Genomic DNA, 21294 nt, shown 5'->3' on the forward strand with positions numbered 1-21294 from the left:
GCTCAACTGTTGTGCGGACTGGAGGAAGCAAGCTCAGAACTGAGTATAGCACATAAAGACCGCACTGAAATAAATGCACTGTCACGGGCATTCAAAGTCATGGAAAAATTGGTGCAGGATAGTTTGCTAAAAGAATGCTTATAGCTGTGTTTTCCAAATCCAGTTCAAGTTTTCCATTCAACAAGTGAAATAATTATACCACCTGTGGATCTCTTGCAATGTGTCAGTGAGTAATGACCACACTTGTGATCCAGCAAGGAGATCTGGAAAACATGCACTGTTATAGTTCCCTGAGGACTGGATTTAGGCACACTGGCATATATTTTACATGGTAATTCATGTTTGTAATGCTTAATGGCTGTTATGTAATAGGTAATTTGCTGTTTGTTTTTCTTTTTGTGCTTTTTTTTTTACCCCTTCTCCCATCCATTTAACAACCATCTTTTAACCCTGTAACACTCTTATTAGAGGAATTTAATCTAGAAAATATAAAATTAAGTTTGTTAAAAGAACAAACATTTTAGATTTTACAGATGCATAACGAAATTGTTAATGGCAAATAATATTATTATTATAGTTGCAAATGAGGAACTGAAGCCGGGTCTGGCAAGAAGAGATATCTTGTTGAATGGTCTCAATGTTGTCTTTAGATTAGATAACTAATTTCCTGGATTTGTATAGGAAGCAGTCTCAATAGATGTAGTAAGGTTGTAAAGCCCAGGATCGACCAGACTTAACACCGGCTGTCGAACTGCACCTCCTGAGGAATCATAACAGCACCGCTACACCAGTGGGATTGATAGTAGTTTTATTCTTGAGTACTATGTGAAAAGACAATAATGACACACAGATCAAGTGCAATACTTTTTCCTACCCAAAATAAAAAGAAATTACATTTGCAAATGTCAGGTGACTAAACAAACAAAAAGCTTGGGAAACTGGACATGGAGAGCGATAAATGACAGCAAGATGAAAGTTGAGTGGAGAGAATAGACGGATGATATGGACTTCAAAGGAAGTATAACTTAGGAAGTGCAACATGGAGAACGTAGAATGCCGATTTGTCCACCTTGCCTGGCTGAGAGGGACTGAGCTCACCTTAGGAGAGAGCTGCAGGGAACCTAGTGACAGAGTAGGTAAGCCAAATTTCTGTAAAGGCAAGTTGGTTGAGGGATTTTGAAATTAATAGATCATGGATAGCTGTGGGTTTGTTTCAAACAGATCCTACGTTTGAGTGCACAGAAAAAAAAGGGAAGGTAGTAGCAGTGGAGAGATGTGGATATGTTTTGAAGGATTGAAAGTGGATGGGAAATTTTGAGGTGAAATGAACGTGAGTAGATTGTGAGTATTGCACAGTGTCCAGGGTTGAGTGAGATGTCACCAGCAGGATAATTTTTGGGTGTGGCTGGTTGTACAGGTCGGTGAGGGAGGTACAAGAAACAACAGATTGTGGGGTGCAGACCAGCAAGGAAAGCAGTTGTGATGGAAAGAATGAAGTCTGGTGAAAGTGAGTATGAAAGGTAGGTATTGAAAGAGTGGGAAGGAATAATTGTCTCCCTTGGAAGGTAATGGAGAAAGTAGCCTCCATAGCTTGGATATGTTGTCTGGCATGTTAACATTTAAGTTCAGTGGGTCCAGCAGCCATTCAAAGATGACAACAGAAATCACAGTTGAGCTTATACATGTAACATACAAATACTGGGCAGCTTCATTTTATCCCTGAGTGTTCAGCTAAGATTCATGTTCCTCTCAGCTCTAAGTCTGTCTGCACATTTTCAGGGGAAACAAATTGAAGGTGCAAAATTGTACCTTCTAGTTGAATTTACTCCTAACTGTAGTAAAGACTATAACCATTTGTTGGGAAAAACAATTTTAACATAAATGGCCTGAACTTGACCAAGCCCGCATGTCATTATGTCCGATTCCCAATGTCTATTGAGAACTCTTTGTTAGGGCAAAGTATTATTTACATCAACAAGGTAAATGCAAAAGGTCTACTAGTAAATTTACTCTTTCATTTAAAATAACTTATCTCACAAAGCCATGGTCTTTATAAGGCATCCTGCATGGACAATGGAAAAATCTGTTTTATTGTTCAAATGTAATCTTGAGAAACCCAATAGTGGTCTGAAAGCTCTAAGAAAAAATAAATTTAGCAGCTAGATTTCTAGATATTGTGGATACCTAGGGTTCAATGAGTGCAGGACAGGACCACTGGCATTTATATGGGCAAACAAGGCAAAGGCTAAAAGCTATATTAAAAGATGTACTTCGGAACGTCTCATGGATTGCTCACCTCACACAATATGGGCAGGTAATTATTTCTGTTTTAAATTAGTTAAAAATGAAAAACTCTCCCCCTTACCATCACATTTTAATAATTTGATCAATGAGAAGTACTGCACTCGTTATTTTAATTATTACCACGCCGAAGTAAGAATTCTGCTAACCCTCTTGAGTCATCTTATTTGTTCCTGTTGGACCCTTCATTTTGGATTTAGGAGGTGGCAGACATTTGTTGAAAAGTTTGGATAACACATTATTATTATTATTTATTTATAAGGCGCCACAGATTTTGTAGCATCGGACGCAGAAGCAATTAATAAATAGATGAGGCAATACATATAAGTAGCACAGATGAGCGTGAGTACTCTCATGGAGTGTAGCAAAATACATGACAGTGGACAGTCATGGGAAAATAGGTATTAAGGACCCCTGCCTGTTAGAGCTTACATTCTAGAGCAGTGTTGGCTAACCTGTGACACTCCAGGTGTTGTGAAACTACAAGTCCCAGCATACCCTTCCAGCAATAAGCTGCTATATATTGGCAAAGCATGCTGGGACTTGTAGTTTCACAAACACCTGGAGTGTCACAGGTTAGCCAACACTGTTTTAGTAGGGAGGGGTAGTCATGCAAGATAAAAATAAATAAGCTATAAAAATACTTGAATGTAGGAGAGCATATTATGAGCTCAACTTAACCTGCCGAATCTAATTCTAAGAAATGTTAAATTGCAGAAGCTTGTGGGATTACACATTTTAGAGGTAGAGTATCCAGTTTCTCAAAGTTATTCCAAAAGAAAATGTGATATTCAATTCTATGGTATTGTTATTACACTATGAAGTGAAAGAACATGGTTTTAAAAATGTATTTTACCCTCTCCAGCACATATTCCACTATTGGCAAAAAACAACAGTGGATATGTGCAATCTCCATCCACAGACCTATTGCTTTGGAGTACTTAGTAAACACACACATAAACAATTAATGGAAGCAGAAAGGCATAAAAAAATGCACAAAAATGTATCTTGAAAATATGTATACGAGAGAAAATTGTGGCTCTTATGAAATCTTACAAATTTTCCTCAAGGTACTTTGATGTACAGGTCGCAGTGTAAACATATATAGAGAGATACAGTGGCTTTGATGGATGACAATGTATCGAAATGGTACACAATTTGTTTACTTGCATATGTAAACCCCACCCCTATAGGTCCAATCGGCCTGGAGTGTCCACTTGTGCTCTATAGTACCTGACTACTACAACTTATTATAAGTACCCATCTCTAATTTAGATTGCAATAATGTGCAGTTCCTCATGTCTAAATATTTGCATAGGACTTGCACTCAGGTAAATAACAAGAAAAAATGGTTTCTATTTAATATGGTTTAGGATTCGCATGTGTCACTCACCGGACTGTGAGTGCTTCTTCCCGGACTATTAGGAACCGTGGACGTCCTCTATCCTGAGGGACTGCGCATGCGCAGCCCTTTCCAAACCTTCAGTGTATGTTCCTTTAACTTAATTGGCAGATCAGGCAACCTCCCTATATTAAGCACCTGTGGTCAACACCACGTGGCCTGATCTTGGAGTCTCATTCCCCATGAGTCTCTGAAGGTGTTCCTGTGTTTCCTTGTTTATTCAGCCCTGCTGATTCCTGTGGTTTCCAAACCACTTCTACCTCTGTGGTTTCCAAACCACTTCTGCTACTGTGGTTCCCATACCACTTCTACCATCTACTGAATCATCGTGACTGTGAGCTGATTCCTATCCGCTGCCTCCGTGCACTACAGTCTTCAACCTGCAACTCGTCTGTGTTTCATCATCGTGACTGCTAGCTGATTCCTATCCGCTGCCTCCGTGCACTACAGTCTTCAACCTGCAACTCGTCTGTGTTTCATCATCGTGACTGCTAGCTGATTCCTATCCGCTGCCTCCGTGCACTACAGTCTTCAACCTGCAACCCGTCTGTGTTTCATCGTGACTGTTTGGCTGATTCCTATCCGCTGCCTCTGTGCGCTTCAGTCTTCAGTCCTTGTCAACGCTCCCGTGTTTTCTTGAGTCTGCCTCCACTATTGCTACCCGCTATTCTCCGTGATCAACAGTGCCTGTTCAACTCTGCTCTCCCGTGTCCCATCGTTACTGCACCTGCTGGTTGCTATTGGCTACCTCCGTGTTCCCGCAGAGACCCGCTGCTGCTACTCCTCAGCACTACTCATCCATCTACTGCTGATCCGCTCTCCACGCTTTCCTGTGTTCCCTGCTGGTCTACCTTCCCGTGCGCTGCACCTACTAGACCACCGCTTCACCCATCCAGGGACTTCGCATCCTGCCGGCCTCCTGCCGTTCAGGTATCTCTGCACTCCTGTCTGACTGCCTCCTGAACCACGGTATGCATACTTCTCATTGACTGTGCTGTGTACTGCATACCTTGCTGGACTGTGTTGGTTCTCCTCTGGAGTGTGCTATCCGCTGAGTCTATTGCCATCATTGACTGTGTTATCTTATGCTGGACTACTTCAAGAGACTTTCTATATTGGCAGTATTGTTCAGTCATTTATACATTTATATTGTGCATATTACTGTGGATCAAAGTCAAGGTGCCCGTGTATATATTGTGTTGCAGTCTCTCCCCGTGCACCTCCTCACATATATATTCAGTAGTACAACTTGCTAGTGGCAGACCACTGACTCCTGTTTACAGTTTCACCTGTTCCAGTATCCTCTCACATAGCAGTGGTACAACTTGCTAACGCAGACCACTGACTCCCCGGATATCTCCACTTGGATTCCATTCCTTCACTCAGACAGCGGTACAACTTGCTATCCGCAGACCGCTGACTCTCATCACCTCCTCGTTTCTGTTGGACATTCCTCCTCACTATAGCAGTGGTACAACTTGCTACCGCAGACCACTGACTACCTTCACGTGTCCTTTGTCCATACAGTTCCTCGTGTATTACTACCTCCATATTGCCAGTGCTGCTAGTCATAGACTTTCCTGAGCATCTCATCATCTGCTATTTCCTGTTCCGTGATCACCCTGCTACCAGAGTACCATATTACCACCTATACTGCTCTGGTAAGCCTATCACCTGGTGATCCCTGGGTAAAGACTCCTAGTGCCCGTGACAGCATGTCCGTATAGAATGGATTGATTCAGCCTCTGAAACATGATCCCTCTAACAAAAAAGCAGAGTTTCCTATCATTGTGTCCATTATATACTGCCCCCATCCATGTTAGTATCCTCTTTTGTTCAAAAGGAAAATTAATTGTTTCTTTCTCAACGGCCAATTTTTTTTTGCCAATACCATGCCAGGTTTAGCCTCTTGGTCCAAAGGGATGATTCTCCAGCAAGCCACCAGTGGGTATCCTTCTGAGCCGTATAGCGGGAGGGAAAGTGACTAGGGAGTCTGCTCAAGTTTTCTGAGTTTTTTTTTTTCCATTCTGAGCCGGTAGTCATGTGATAACATTCTGAATGTCATCATAAGTCCATTTCTAGGCCTTTGCTTGGTAAGGGATGTATTATTGTCAGCTATTTCTGTTGTACTCCCTGATGTTTCTTCCCGAACGGTCGGTTATCGAATGATTGGCCTGATCATTGGCTGAAAAACCTGTAGTGTGTATCTAACATTAGGTAGGTTGCATTTAATGGGAGTAATTAAAAAAGCATACCAGACCACAGGCTCAGGATTATGAAGATCCAGGTCCATTTACAATCTGTTTTTTCAGTGGCCTCATCCGACAAATAAGATAACCCAGAATTATAGAGCTTTCACTTTAATATGGTAACACCATTTGCTGGGGCTATTAAGTAAAGTTAATTGGGAGAATGCTGCGGAAGAGCTCCCTAAGGCTAAAAAATATTCTAAGCTTAAGGATATGCAGGTTTCCTCTAGTGGAGGAAATCCAATAGGTATGTGGGGAAGAGTGGAACAATACTGTGAAGACATCTGTGCTTATTCATTTTGCAAAATTCCTTGGATACGCCTCCAAGCTTCAATGACCTATTAAGAGATACTAAGCATGTCCCCCTGCTTATGGAGGGATCTGCTCCACTTAAGGATACTATTGTTAGGAAAATAAACTCAATCAGATATTCAATTTAGAATTATTTTTTTTCGCAATTGTATAGTTTGAAACATTGCTGTGTGAGAGCTGTCAGGAGTCTGTGAGAAAGGTAAAGAACATCTACAGAGATATACAACAGGAGCGAAGTGTCACCTGAGACTAACCCAGTATCTGAAGAAGAGGGGTAACCAATACACCTCCCAGAGAGATAACTGACAACACTCAAAGACTTGTACATTACACTTATCAAATATCATAAATTGTACATTTAAGCCCTGGCCAGGTGAAAATATTGTTAGAGAACACATAGCCAAAATGACACTACCCATATGAGCAACGCTGCACCACATTTATAGACTGGACTCAAACGTTTATTTAGTAACAGACGAGAACTGTGATACTCAGGACTAAATTCTGGTCTACTTAGACCTATGGTTCTGAATGCATTACTGTGTAGGACTCTTAAGAGCAAATAAGAGTACTACATACACAATACTGAAGATTTAGGCTGCTAAGCAGTGATTATGCCATTAGAGAAGTTCTTAACGTCATAGTTTGATTTGGTTTGATCATGTAGGAAATCGACTTATTTTTGACTGATTGTTTATAGAGTAACGTTCATATTGTATTAATTGCTGTTAAATTCATTTGTTTAGCAATTTAGGAGTATCTCAAAACTTTTTATAGTAACATAAATAAGGTTTTAGACAACTGTCTTCGCTACTGTATTGTGTTTAATTGTTGTTAGATCCTAACCCCAAATCCTTCCCCAGTGGCACGTCAGCTGTCTGCCTCGTTTCCTGCGACTCTCTGTCCTGAAGAAAAATTAATTGTATATAACTTGTCAACTAGTCAGAAATCTGTCCAGTGGTAGTTGTGATTGCGATTGCCACAATGCCGACAACTGCAATTATGACAGAGGAATACCGATTACAATAATTCCGATAGGCAGAAAATGTAGACTTACTGTAAAAAAGACAAACAACATCCCTGACAAGGCTGCTATACTTTCTGAATGAAGAACATCTCAGCACTTGCAAATGACAATTAAAATGGCGATAGCAACATTTCCAGATTTAAAGCGGCAATGCCAGAACCCGTCACCTCTATAATCTAATGTAAGGGTTAGCTTTAGGTCTAAGGTTAGGGTTAGGAGTAATGTAAGGGTTATAATTACAATAAGGATAAAGGATACATTATAGAGGCGCCATGGCCTGCATTGCCGCTTTAAATCTGAAAATGTCACTATAAATAAATGACACCATAAAACAGCTGTATTGTCCATATTAATCATATCCCATATGTATATCTGTATGATCGCCAGTACCTCTAACTGGTGTGAAACAGTTCTTCTAGGAACTCCCTGTAAGAACAATCACTCTGCTTTCAAGATTCTCCCTGACACCTATTGCCTGCTATATTCCTTCTATATTCCTGTGATCAACAGATAAGACCTAACATTCAGTTCCCTGGTTGTCCTCTGTTGAATCCAGCATCCTGCGTTCAACATCCCCATAACCCGGCAGTCCTGATGTATAGTAAGCGGTTGGGAGGAATAGCCGTAGTCACCAGCAAAAAGGCACTGCAGCGGCTATACCAACCAGCCAGAAGTAAGCTTTTCCAGGTGCCGGTGAAGGATTGTGTTGATGGCAGTGACTATCCTCCAACTAGTGCGCAGTTGTCATTCGCAGTCGGTGAGTGTCTGGTGTTAGGTGACACCAGGAGTGGTCAGTAAAGGTTACTGATAGTAAGTGCGAACTCCAAATAAAGTGTTGACAGTTAAAAGAGAGGATGTCAGAGTAAGCCTATTCTTTAACACTAAGTATGTGGTTTAGTGTGCTAGGCAAGGAGATGCCTGTGGCCCCAGAGACAGGTGCCTTGGTCAATATTGCTCTTCTCAAACTTGATTGAGACAGATTATTTGATTGTCCTACCTGACAGCCTAACTAGCAAGGTCTGAAACAAATACGGGATTTTTGGAAGTATATTCATATTTATTTTGTTAATTTTACCTATATGTTAAAATATATAAAATATATATTGTGTTTTTCCAAGTGCTCTGAAATCCTGATCTTTTAAAATAGGGGTGGGTAATTAGTTTTATATAATTGATCATATGATTTAATGATGTTAACGCCAAGGTACTTTATTGAATCTGTTTTCCAGCAGAAATCAAAATTACGTTTTTAAGGTTTTTCAAATGTTCTGGAAGGTAGAAGGGAAGGGGTTCTGCTTATAACCAGATATTGAGTCAAAATTGAACAATGCTTTGAAAAGTACGGGTAGGGAGACGAGAGATTTGGAAATGATTAAGAGGATATCGTCTGCGAAAAGGGAAATTTTCTAAATGGATCTCTTACACTCAAGATATCAGGGTCTGATTCTGTTGACCAAGAGTTCGATAACAAGAACAAAAGAGGCAACCCTGCCTAGTCCAGTTTGAGAGCATAAATTAATTTGCTGTTAAGTTATTCTTGAAGACTGTGATTGAAAGCTTGTGTAACATGATTGCTTGTAGGAAATTTTTGTTAAAACTGAATTGAATTAAGATTTGCCTCTCAAATGGCCAAAATACCCTGTCAAAAGCCTTTTCTGAATTCTGCAAGTGCCATGGGAGGGGTGTTGTTTTTGTTGATAGTGTATAATATCATATAATGTTCTTGTGCAAGTCTAGAGCCTGCCTGGATGGGATGAAGCTCACCTAATAAGAGTATATTAGGCTGAGTATTATAGGGTTTAATCTGTTTGCCAATACGTTTGCAAAAAGTTTTTTCAAATCTGTGTTGAAAAAGGAGATTGGATGGTAAGTAGTACATATAGAGGTGTCCTTGGGTAGTATGTTATTGAAAGTTCATTTCATGTGGGGGATTAGGTCAGGATGACTGTTTTATAGTAACACATAGGTATCTACTAGGTCCTTTTGAGACTTTATGACGTCTCCTATTTCCTCATAAGTGATGTATATATTAAGCCAGTTCAAGGTGGAACTGATGATCTTAGCTTACTAGAGGAGAGATATTTGATAATTTCACACTTTGAGTTTTCATTAGTTGGGTGGTCTTTAAGTTTGTTGTAAAAAGCTTTGCAATACGTTTTAAAGATCTTGTTTATTTTACTTGTGTAGTACTGTGCTTTATAATTTACATTAGAAAAACACCTTCGGAATCTGTCTGTACTATATATTTTAGGTTCTGAGAACAACCAGGCGGGTCACCTAACCAAGCATTTTATAGATTACTACAAATGGTCAGTGAATAGGCATTGCTTCCACCTAATAAACATGGTGTGGGAAATTTCAGAAGTGGATCTAATGACAGTACTTTTGGCTTGTTTTGGGGCTTTGGGCAAGATTACTCGCTTATATAGAACATGCCAGAACAATGCAGATATAGGGACACCAAACATCCCTGTTGCACAAAATTTAAAGTTGCAGCGAGTTAATTAGTTGAGAACAAGTTGTACAAATAGAGAAGACTGAACACACTCATGGAATTTAAGGCCCACTACCTTCGCTTTAGAATTTAAAAAAAATCAGTGGTAGAATCTTGTTTGGATGTCTGTATGAATAGATGTATGAACCATTATTAGATGCATCCTTTGCCTCCTTTTCAAGCTGTTTTTACTTTTGTTGTTGTTGCGTTGCCTGTTTGCATTGCCTTTTGGACTTTTTACAAACTTAAAGTATATTTTTTTTAGAAAAAAAGTTCAAGTAAGCTAAGTATTAATTACAAATACATGCATATGGGCCTAATGGACCTGCAGGTCTAAGAATACATGTTAAAACCATACTTGCCAACTCTCCTGGAATGTCCGGGAGACTCCCGCATTTCGCGTGAGTCTCACGGACTCCCAGGAGAGTGTGGCAATCTCCCGGATCTGCCCACTTCCTAGTGAAGTCGGCAGAATTAGGTCCAAAATGCCGCGATTCACCGGGAATCACGGTGTTTGGCCCCGCCCCCTGCTGTAAAATGACGTGTTTGCGTCATTACGTCACCTTAGATCATGACGCAAATTTTGGAGCCCCGCCCCCCATCACGCCCACCTCCCCTGGCAGGCTCCCGGAAGCCAACTTGGAAAGTATGGTTAAAACTTGTTCCTGAAAATGTAGTGCACTGGTTTGTTTATTTTTTTACATGACCAACTGAACACTTATACATGTTCTGTATGCTGTATGTATGGACAGATGCACACAGTCCTACGTTCACAATCACATACATCACAATGGGCCACTTTTTCTCTGCCAAACTATATCCCCATCCATACATTGCTGGAGTTCTCCATGCTCATAACACCCACTGCATCATTTCTGTAAGAACAAAAACTGAAAAAATGCATCCCTAATCCAGTTTATTTAAATGTTTATAATGTGAAAAATAAATTGTATTTTTAACAAAATAAAATACAAAAAACAATGACATGCCCAGTGTTTAATAGCCATTCCAGGGCCTGGATGTACAGTATCATTTCTCATAATTTTCATACTGGAATACCCAGTTTGTTTTGTAAGTCTATGTATATGGACAATGTGCGATATGAATCCACAGTATCAATGTTTATTGTTTGTGCCCAGGTTTACCAAAAGGGCAGCTCAATGTTTGATTTCTGTCCTATGCATGCTTGACCACTTACCTATTATTAAACTGGACTTGCAATTCTTGACCGTTTATATTCCTGAAAGGCAAACGTTTAAGTGAAGTACTACTTTCTTTGTAGATTGTGCTGAAATCATTTGGAATGACTTTAATTTGTCACATAATAAATGTATTTTTATTACAGACTGGCTTTAAGCTTTTGCAAACCTGTAACATACATTTAAATAAAAAATATATGCTTGAAAAACTAAGTCTTTGAGAAAAGTTATTTCTGTTAAAGTGCTTTGCGCTTGCTGTGTCTCCAGGATATGATGTTGAGGTAATGTACCAATCTTGTGCCAATAATAAACATACATCCTCCATTTTGTTGTCCTCAGCTGCCATGTCCAGTTAATGGGATAACAAACACAGATATGTCATCTAGAGAGGCCAGCTTTCCATTTAGCAGTCTCCAGCCATTTTCCTTCCGAACCCCTCTTGTACGGAGAACAAGTTCTTGTGCAGCAAGGTTATATCTGCAATACAAATACATAACTACCTATACATAATATGTAAAAAAGATTTGCACACATTTTTATTCTGAGGTGGTTTACATACAACTTACCTACATTTATAAAGACATTAAAGTTAATGGGCCTAATTCATTAAGGATCTTAACTTAAGAAACTTCTTATTTCAGTCTCCTGGACAAAACCATGTTACAATTCAAGGGGTGCAAATTAGCATTCTGTTTTGCACATAAGTTAAATACTGTCTGTTTTTTCATGTAGTACACAAATATCAACTTTAAATTTCAGTGTACAAATAAGTTATCAAGTATTTGTGTGCTACATGAAAAAACAGACAGTATTTAACTTATGTGCAAAACAGAATACTAATTTGCACCCCTTGCATTGTAACATGGTTTTGTCCAGGAGACTGAAATAAGAAGTTTCTTAAGTTAAGATCCTTAATGAATCAGGCCCAATAACATTAAAACACAAGTTCTTTTGTGAGGTTATGAGACTACTTTTGAAAGTGTGAAGTGCATGGATACTGGTGACATTTGCACAGAACAACAGAAGAAGTTGGGCAGATTAAGGGCAGTCCACATATTAGGCCAACAAGCTTTTGCGCACTGAAGTGCAAAATATGAGATTCAAAATTTATGATGGAATTATTTAAATGAGATAAAGAGGTGGAGGAGGCACATAGACAGTGGCATTTTCTACTTTACAGGAAGCCGAAATATAGGATGTCACATTTCACCTCTGCACCCAGTAGGCCTTGAATTCCTTTTTATGTGTAAGAATCGGGTCTCATCTCTACCCTAATAATGGGATGCATTTTGAACCCTTCATAAGCACACTTTTATGTCATAAAAAGCTTCAAATACACAAATTCAGATGGCAATAGTGGATCATTATTTTTATTTAGGTGCTACACTGATGGAGAAAAATACCTACTAATGGACCTGAGTCATTAAAGGGAGTAAAGCATAAAAAAGGAGTAAATTTGCACCTGGGCAAAACCATGTTCAATTGGAGGAGGAGGTAACTTTAAGACATGGGGAAAGACTTATAGTTGGGAAAGGGCATGTCCTAGATCAGCTTTAAATTTCAGTGTACAAATAAGCTATCAAGTATTTGTGTGCTAGATGTGCAAAATAATAAACTAATTTGCACCCCTTGGATTGTAACATGGTTTGTCCCGGAGAACATTTGCTCCTTTTTTTTTGCATTACTTTCCTTAATGACTTAGGCCCTAGTGTGTCTAATACAAATGGGATCAAATGGATATTTTTAGCGCTTATATGATTTTATATATTTTTTCTACAAAAGATGATACTATTGTGTTAAAAGAAGGAGTGGACTAGCATTCTGATGCTGGATATACCTGCTTATGCGAACGTTGGCCAGAAAAACTGTAAATATTGCCGTAACTAAATGTTAAACATTTTTTCAGATGAAATCCTCGAGAGATACGGGTGGAGAAACGCGTTAGCCCTCTGTGACAGATAACCTGTGAGAATCTTGCAAACTACCTGAAGCCAGGTGTTCATTTTAAATTGATCTATGCTGAAATCTCAGAAACTAGCATATGTGTTTGCCTAAAGTGGGTTGAAACTTCAAGAGATGCATACATTTATGGACTTGTCTGGCTGCGGATTAAAATTCTAAAAGCATCTGAGTTCTGCTGCCTCTTGCAATTGAGGAATCATTGCGGCTAAGTACAGGGTGATTCAAAAGTCGCAGTACACCCTTTTATTTCAAAAACTCTACAGGAAATTGGGAAACCTGAATACTCCAGTAAGGTATGGGTGACGTGGTCTATCTTTTACGGTATGTACCAAACATGGGCGCCATCTTGAAATCGGCCCAATTCCTGTAGAGTTTTTGAAATAAAAGGGTGTACTGCGACTTTTGAATCACCCTGTATACTGCTGAAACCTGCCGATTTAACTTCTGCTTTATACATACTGAGTTTTTTTTATCAGCTGACACACTAATTTCACTTGAGAATTATTCGAATAACATACATGCTACAAATAAACGTCTGTGATGTCCACCTAAATCCAGGATCCTTTGAAAACAATTGTTTCTAATCTCAAACATTTTAAGAATATCTTATTACTAAAGCAATTACTTCAATGTGGACACTACTAATGTTACAAAGAGAAGAAACTAAGGGGTATATTTACTAAACTGCGGGTTTGAAAAAGTAGAGATGTTGCCTATAGCAACCAATCAGATTCTAGTTATCATTTATTTAGTACATTCTACAAAATGACAGCTAAAATCTGATTGGTTGCTATAGGCAACATCTCCACTTTTTCAAACCCGCAGTTTAGTAAATATACCCCTAAGTAATTTCTTTGTTTTTTGTTTCCAATTAATGTAATAGATCTTTAATAATAAGCAATTTCAATAGGGCTTTCCAACAAATCTTTTTTATACTTTGTTGAAATAAAAGTGGTAATTGATTTTAGCTCTCCCTATTTTTTATGTTGTAAACATTTTGTTCTTTGTAAAGTGTTCTATGTATGATCTGCTGATTCTGTGCTTCTGAATAACTCAACGTGTTGTACAACTGTCAGAGAGGAAAAATCACTCCTAGATATGAGGAGCATCTCAGCATATTCCCTCTGTGTAGTGGAGAGGATTAACATGCAAAATATGTTTATAATAGATAAGTTCATGCATTACAACTCGCCACAGCATTCCAGATGATATACTCCGTAGCTGTGTGCGAGTGTGTTTGTGTGTATATATACCAATATAATATATAATAACTTTCGACCAATCTAAACAGATTTAAATATTGTTTGGTCTGCCTAGATTTACCTGTTTGGTTGGTCAATACCATGGGAAGCAAAAACTCTCTGAACAATATCTGCCACTTCTCTGTCAGTAATGACATCCCACAGTCCATCAGTGCCAATTACCATGACATCATCAGCGCCATGTTCACATCCAGCCAAGTCATAAACTTTCACCTAGGGAAGCAAAGTGTCATGTATACATTAACTATTGAAAGGAAATAAGTGTTGGTATCAAGAAAACTTAAGCTTCACATGAAGAACACAGTGAGTCAAAATAGGGTTTATTGACTCCAATAGAAAGAGACCTTGGCCCCACTGCACTGCTCCATGTACATCCTCCAAGAGCAACTTCTCCCAACCATCCAAGAACAGTTTGGTGATGAACAATGCCTTTTCCAGCATGATGGAGCACCTTGCCATAAGGCAAAAGTGATAACTAAGTGGCTCGGGGATCAAAACATCAACATTTTTGGTCCAGGGCCAGGAAATTCCCCAGACCTTAATTCCATTGAGAACTTGTGGTCAATCTTCAAGAGGCGGGTGGACAAACAAAAGCCCACAAATTCTGACAAACTCCAAGCATTGAGTAGGCAAGAATGGGCGGCCATCAGTCAGTATGTGGCCCTGAAGTTGATTGACAGCATGCCAACGTGGATTGCAGATGTCTTCAAAAAGAAGGATCAACACTGCAAATATTGACTGTTTGCATAAACTTAATGTAATTGTCAATAAAAGCCTTTGACACTTATGAAATGCTTGTAATTTTACTTCAGTATACCATAGCAACATCTGACAAAAAGGTCTAAAAACATTGAAGCAGCAAACTTTGTGAAAACCAATACTTTTGTCATTCTCAAAACTTTTGGCCAAGACTCATCATCATCATCATCATCACCATTTATTTATATAGCGCCACTGATTCCGCAGCGCTGTACAGAGAACTCATTCACATAAGTCTGTATAAGACTGTATAAGACATGACTGTATATTTTACATAATTAAACATTGGGTATCATTTTCGATGCGAAAAAAATCGCATAGCACAGCAGTTCTGGTGTCACATGACTGATTTTGATCCTGTTGCATCTGCTTTACATACAAAGATTCCTATTGCAAGATGGCATTTTTTTGCAAAGGAGCTATTTTCTTGCTTTGGTAGGGGCATTCTTTATTCCTAAGTACTGTCTCTCTCTTGTGCGCACTCCTGCATGCCTAAAACCAGATCTTGTTAAGTTCAGGGAATATGGAAATGAATTAAAAAAGGGTGTACACAAAAAGTTTTAATATGGAACTGGCATTCTCGGACATGTTCAGTGGCATTAAATTTGATAAATAATAGTACACAATATGCACCTAGCAAACAATATGGCTCAACTGCATCAATGTATTTGATATCTATCTATCTGTCTATCTATCTATATAAACTATATAACAATGACATAAAAAATAAAGAAATCCATGATATTGGCTTGTAGCACATAACAGTGGCTATTCATCCACGGTAATCACCGATACCAATGGAATGTCATACCTAAACACAACACACAGTAATACTGTGAATGAAAGCAGATAATGTCTTAAAGTATATCATTTTTAGATTATTACATTAAAAGCACACAAAGCGTTGTATGGTATACGTACCCCAGGGACACAAGATAAGAACGGCTTGATGTAGATGTTCGAGTTGTACACTTTAAGATCATGGTCTCCAAAACCTCGCGTTACTCCTATGGTGGCCATCACTCTAGCCTATTCAAATGATAATAAATAGTATCATCTTCTCTTAGTGACAAAAATGTAAATGTTCATATTATGAAATTGCAGGGGGGGGGGCAGTAAGTAGAGCACAAAATCTGTTATTCACTACTATTGTCATATGCGTATCTTTGCATCTGCATTTCAATGCAAAGTGGTACTTCTTCAGAGGTGCACAGGGATGTCTCTTGAAGATCTGGATATACAGACAATGTATAACATGGTTTTGTCCAGGAGACTTAAATAAGAAACTTCTTAATTTAAGATCCTTAATGAATCAGGCCCAATATCTATATATTGACCTATGAAAGTATGGTGGAAAATCTCAAACACTTCTGTGCACGCTGCATATTTAAAAAAGCTATATGGGCAGCCTTGAAGGCATTCCCAGCATTTGCACAACATTCTCCTAACCCACAGTATGGAGCTAATAAACCAATATAATAGATATGTCAAGCTTTACACAAATATGACACTTTACCCAACCTAGATTACGTTTTCTTTTCATTAGTCAATACCTTAATCAGGTTCAATCAAGTAGGCTATAAGAAAATGCAAAAGGGTTAAATTTAGTGGTTGAGGGGGGTTTAAAAGGTAAAATAGGATGTGCAAAGAAATCAGCACTGTATAACCAAATGTAGCTTAATTTCACCTTGAACAACCATACACCATTTTTGAGGAACACATATAATAGAAAATAAAATGATTTAAGCGCTTCTAGTGACTCCCACCAAATCCAGTGCAATAACACCTAATTAAAAAGTAAATACTTAAATTCTCAAGCTTGATGTGTCTTAAGTCTTCTACACACATAATTTTATTTTATTGATTCATTTATTACACATATGATTTTTTTTTATGTATTTACACTATTTGAATGTATCATTTTTTACATGTCTTCAATGGATGCTTTAAACATGGAGAAAGAAAACAAGAAGAATTAAGACACATCAAGCTTGATAATTTAAGTATTTACTTTTTAACTAGGTGTTATTACACTGGTTTTGGGGGGAGTCACCAGAAGCACTTTAATAAATTTATTTTCTGTAAAATAGAATGTGACATTTCACCTCTGCACCCAGCACAAAGTGAAAGTGTAGCGAACAAGACACATTAATTCATTAGAGGCAAATTAATACTTCTATTGCGTAGTGGGGTATGAACCTAAGTGCCAACTGCGCGATAAAGTGAGCACACCAATGCTACATACAGAAAGCATTTAATAACATAGGGGAAAATGAACAGTAACCCAAATATTGTTTGTTTATATAGATGGAGCAGGTCTGTTTGACATAAACTGTGTGTCGCCACTCAAGATGGCATGGAGAAAAATCTTCATGCAGCCTTGTTTCTGCACATAAATATAAGGGGTTATCATTTATTTAGTACATTCTACAAAATGACTGATTGGTTACTATAGGAAACATCTCCACTTTTCCAAACCTGCAGCTTGATAAATTTACCCCAAGTTGTCACATAAATTGTCTGCATCCAAGTAAGGGCTCCTATGTGTCCTAGTTTTCTTGCAGAAAATACGTCACATTCCATTTGCCAAAAATTGCACACAGATGAACTGAATTAGTTTTACTAGCTTCATGTAGTTGTTTTATAACATTTGCCATTAAGCATGCGGTTGCTTTTTTGAGCAAATTTTAGCTGTCTGGGTTTCTGTTTCAAAATTATAGGACCCATAACCTGAATAGACCATACCTGGCTACTCTCACGGAAGAGTATCATCTTCATCATCATCATCATCACCAAGAGTAGGCAAAACTCCTGAAATTTGGCCAAATTCACGGGAGTGAATGGAGGAAGCGGGCTTAATCGAGTCATTGAGCTCCGCCCCCCTCCATTCGGTGCCGTGAATTTTGGCTTTTCCATAGTGGGGGCGGGGCTATGGTGAAATGTCACCACGCCCTCCTGTCACCCCATGTCACGTGACTTCTCCCCCTGGCTCTCCCGGGGGAGAAATCTTAAAGGTGGGCATGTATAGAATAGACTTGGTGCAAAGCATGCAACTAGTATTGAGTTGCATATCTGTCCTAAAGACATATACTCCATCAGTACGCATTTTATGGAGGTAAATAATATATTTAAAATGTATTAAAACTGGAAATTAGTGGATAAATCCTTTTCATGACCAAACCTCTTAGACAGTATCAGTTTAGGTGTCCTCTTAATGTGTATTATTACTTTAATTATGGGTACGCTACAGATATATAGATAGCTAGCACTTATGTAGACAAACCTTTTTGCCTTCTCCATAAATAAGTGGAAACTTCATATTCTCTTCTTCAATAGTCTTATAAGACCTGGTAATAAAATGAATGACAAAGTATTGCTTATGAATGATGTCAGCAAAATAAAATTTCCTCTTTCTCTCAACACTTGTGTACATATTTTTTTTACCATACTGTGACATATATGGAAATGTACTTTTTTTTAAATCCTAATCCACGTAAAGAACAATGAGACTTGTTTTCCCCTGAGTCATATTGGGGACCAGAAAACCTATTGTCTTCAGAGAAACAGAGAGGCCTAGTTTTCTATTTGGTTGCTGGTCATAAAAATGAGAGGGTGTTTAAGAGTAAACAACGTCTTTAAGAACCTTTGCAAATAGTATTTTTTAAAAAAAAAAAAAAACTTAACTTGCATACATGTTACATTTTTCTGCCTCATGTGTCCAGGGCTCATCAGAACTCATGTGGCCCTCAGTGAGTATCTATATTTATCTTGATTCTTTAATGTTATATGTCCTTGTATTTTTACATTTTCCTTAAATAATGCTAAATAAAACCAATACTTTATTATTACTACTAATAATAGATTTAAAACCCCTACCAGCCCTGCTAACACGCACTAACTAACTCAGTTTGTGTTTAGAGTTTCAGATAGTCTACATTTCTAGTCTGTGGATTGTTTACACCCTTTGAGTATTCTCCATGTCAGGCACTACGTACCAGGGATACTAGACTTTTAAGCAGACCACCCCAAACACTTGATAAATAGACTATTTCTGTGTCAATTACAAAAGCTGTCATCTTGTTCACATGACTGCCTGGTCAGCTTTAGAATCTGATTCAATGGCTTAAAGCATCTTTTTCCTGTGCACCAGTTTTTTTTTATAAATCTCCCTGCTTCTCTGTTCAAATGGAAGTGCACCAGATTCCTTAGATATACATGCAGGTTTCTGAAATATATAGATAGAACACACAAGGCATTTCATAGAATTATAAGTAATAAGGGCACTATGAGAAGTATACATAATGAATTAAGATAACAGTTCTTGTAGGAATCAGTTATGTATAAACGCTGTTCAGCACCCCAGCAATGCTAACCACGTACTTGCCAACTTTAAATATCTCCCCTACGACAGATCCCATAGGGGATGTGAATTGTAAGTGCAGAGGAGGTGAGATGCTGTAAATCTAATAATTTTGGCCACGTCACTAGGATGCAGGAGATTGGCCTGGATAGTCTTCCGGACGTTCCAGGAGAATTGTCAGGTATGGCTAACCATTGTGCTGGCCACTGTCATTGCCTATTGTGTATCCCAGCCTCTGCCAATTGTACATTACATCTTTCTACAATGTATGTTTGATGTATTTTTCCTTGTTCTATGTTTTTGCATAGACATTATTCTTAGTTGTATATGTTCACTGCTTTTTTAACACACTTATTAAAATTCCTTATTTACATTTACCTGTGTGTGGTTTGTAAATCTTAGACTTGGTAACCGCATGTAATGCTAACCTGCGGCAGCTACTCCTATCAGAATATTATTTGTCTTAAGAGAGAAAAGTATAATTTTCTACTTTATATAGCAGCTCACCTTGAATATGCAGCGTAATATTTTGGGTGCCAATTCATGAAAAGATGCCTTGAAAAGATCTATCTATCTATCTATCTATCTATCTATCTATCTATCTATCTATCTATCTATCTTTCAATCTATCTATCTATCTATCTATCTATCTATCTATCTATCTATCTATCTATCTATCTATCTATATCTATTTAATCATTGAAGCTGAAAATATTTGGAAATGCAACAAACTTTCAATATATCAAAGCAAATGAATGTAGGAAGCTATAGAAAAGTGACTTAATGAATGATCTATAAGCAGTAAGATGTGATTTACCACGAACCGGTCAGAGATTGGATGATACGGCGAAAAAAATATGATGCTGCTGCCTGGAAATATAGATACTCTTTATAAAATGTTGACAAATTACAACATAAATCTGTGTAATAGAAACAGATCTAAAAATGCATTACAGCATAGTCGGTTATTAACTAGCTTTAATGTTAAGATGCCCACAGGTTATACCAACACTCCTGCAGTCTATGTCCATGTTGGCAAGAAGTGACCCACAAAAATTCTAGTTTATTGGGGGCCTAAATCTTAGCATCACCCAAAACCTGTTACTTTATCATTATCACTAACTCTCTGTGATTAGTGTTTCTTACTTTAATCTGTATGCAGCATTGTATGGTAATTGATTGTGAACTGGTGTCGCACAGAGCATTTAGACCTGGTTATTATAATTATCATTTATTTGTTAAGCGCCACAAGATTTCCGCAGCGCCGTACACAGTACAAACAGTAGACTATACAGGGTGAAACAGTACAGAACAATAAACAAAAATACCAATACTTCAGAACTCCAGGCAGGATGCTGCAATAAGCATGGAGCAGAAGAACAGGTGAGGAGACAGGAGGGAAGAGGGCCCTGCTCATGTGAGCTTACATCCTAAAGGAGGGTGGACAGAACCAGGCACAAGGGGAGCCAGAAGAGAGAAGGGAGAGCGAGTGGAGGAGGTGAGGTGGTTAAGTAGATGGTTGGTAGGCTTTGCAATATACATGCCGAAAAAAAGTCAAAAATACACTTCAAATACCTGACCAATTTTACTATGGGCTATCTTCCCATTATGAAAGCAGCAACATTGTGCACACTGGCAGTCATCACAATCTTTCAGGCAATGTGTGAGCCCATATAAACCAATGCAAGCTATCAAAAATAGGCGCATGAAGTCATTAAAATTAGAAGCAGAGTTTGTACTATGGGACCATTGTTTCTCAGCTTCATAAAAGAAAAATAAAGAAATAGGTAGGAGGTTTCATTAGACTCTTTTATATAGTCCAAGGCATGTTCAGAGGGCGCAGAACATTAAATTCAAGTGTTAAATGGACAGCGACAGTACATACTTATTATGTACTGTCCACATGAAGCAAGTATAACTGACATAGTGTGTTCTGCCATTTGAGCTATTTGCTCTATATACCGTTC

The 21294-nt window shown here is 38.3% G+C and overlaps 1 protein-coding gene across 2 annotated transcripts in view; it reads right to left on the reverse strand.

The window, feature by feature from the left end:
* PPM1J (protein phosphatase, Mg2+/Mn2+ dependent 1J) overlaps positions 1 to 21294 on the reverse strand; it is a 315203-nt gene that overhangs the window by 255998 nt on the left and 37911 nt on the right. The window contains exons 7-10 of one of the 2 annotated variants that reach the window (XM_075196262.1): positions 18251 to 18314; positions 15889 to 15996; positions 14270 to 14421; positions 10685 to 11461 (exon numbers count right to left, since the gene is read on the reverse strand). In XM_075196262.1, the coding sequence (XP_075052363.1) occupies positions 11320 to 11461; positions 14270 to 14421; positions 15889 to 15996; positions 18251 to 18314 (466 nt within the window). In that variant the 3' untranslated portion in view covers positions 10685 to 11319. Of the gene's footprint in view, positions 1 to 10684; positions 11462 to 14269; positions 14422 to 15888; positions 15997 to 18250; positions 18315 to 21294 lie in introns of those variants that run through there. The other variant, XM_075196263.1, reaches the window with a different exon arrangement.

This window comes from Mixophyes fleayi, chromosome 2 (genome assembly GCF_038048845.1).
Source record: "Mixophyes fleayi isolate aMixFle1 chromosome 2, aMixFle1.hap1, whole genome shotgun sequence".
Classification (NCBI taxonomy): Eukaryota; Metazoa; Chordata; class Amphibia; order Anura; family Limnodynastidae; genus Mixophyes; species Mixophyes fleayi.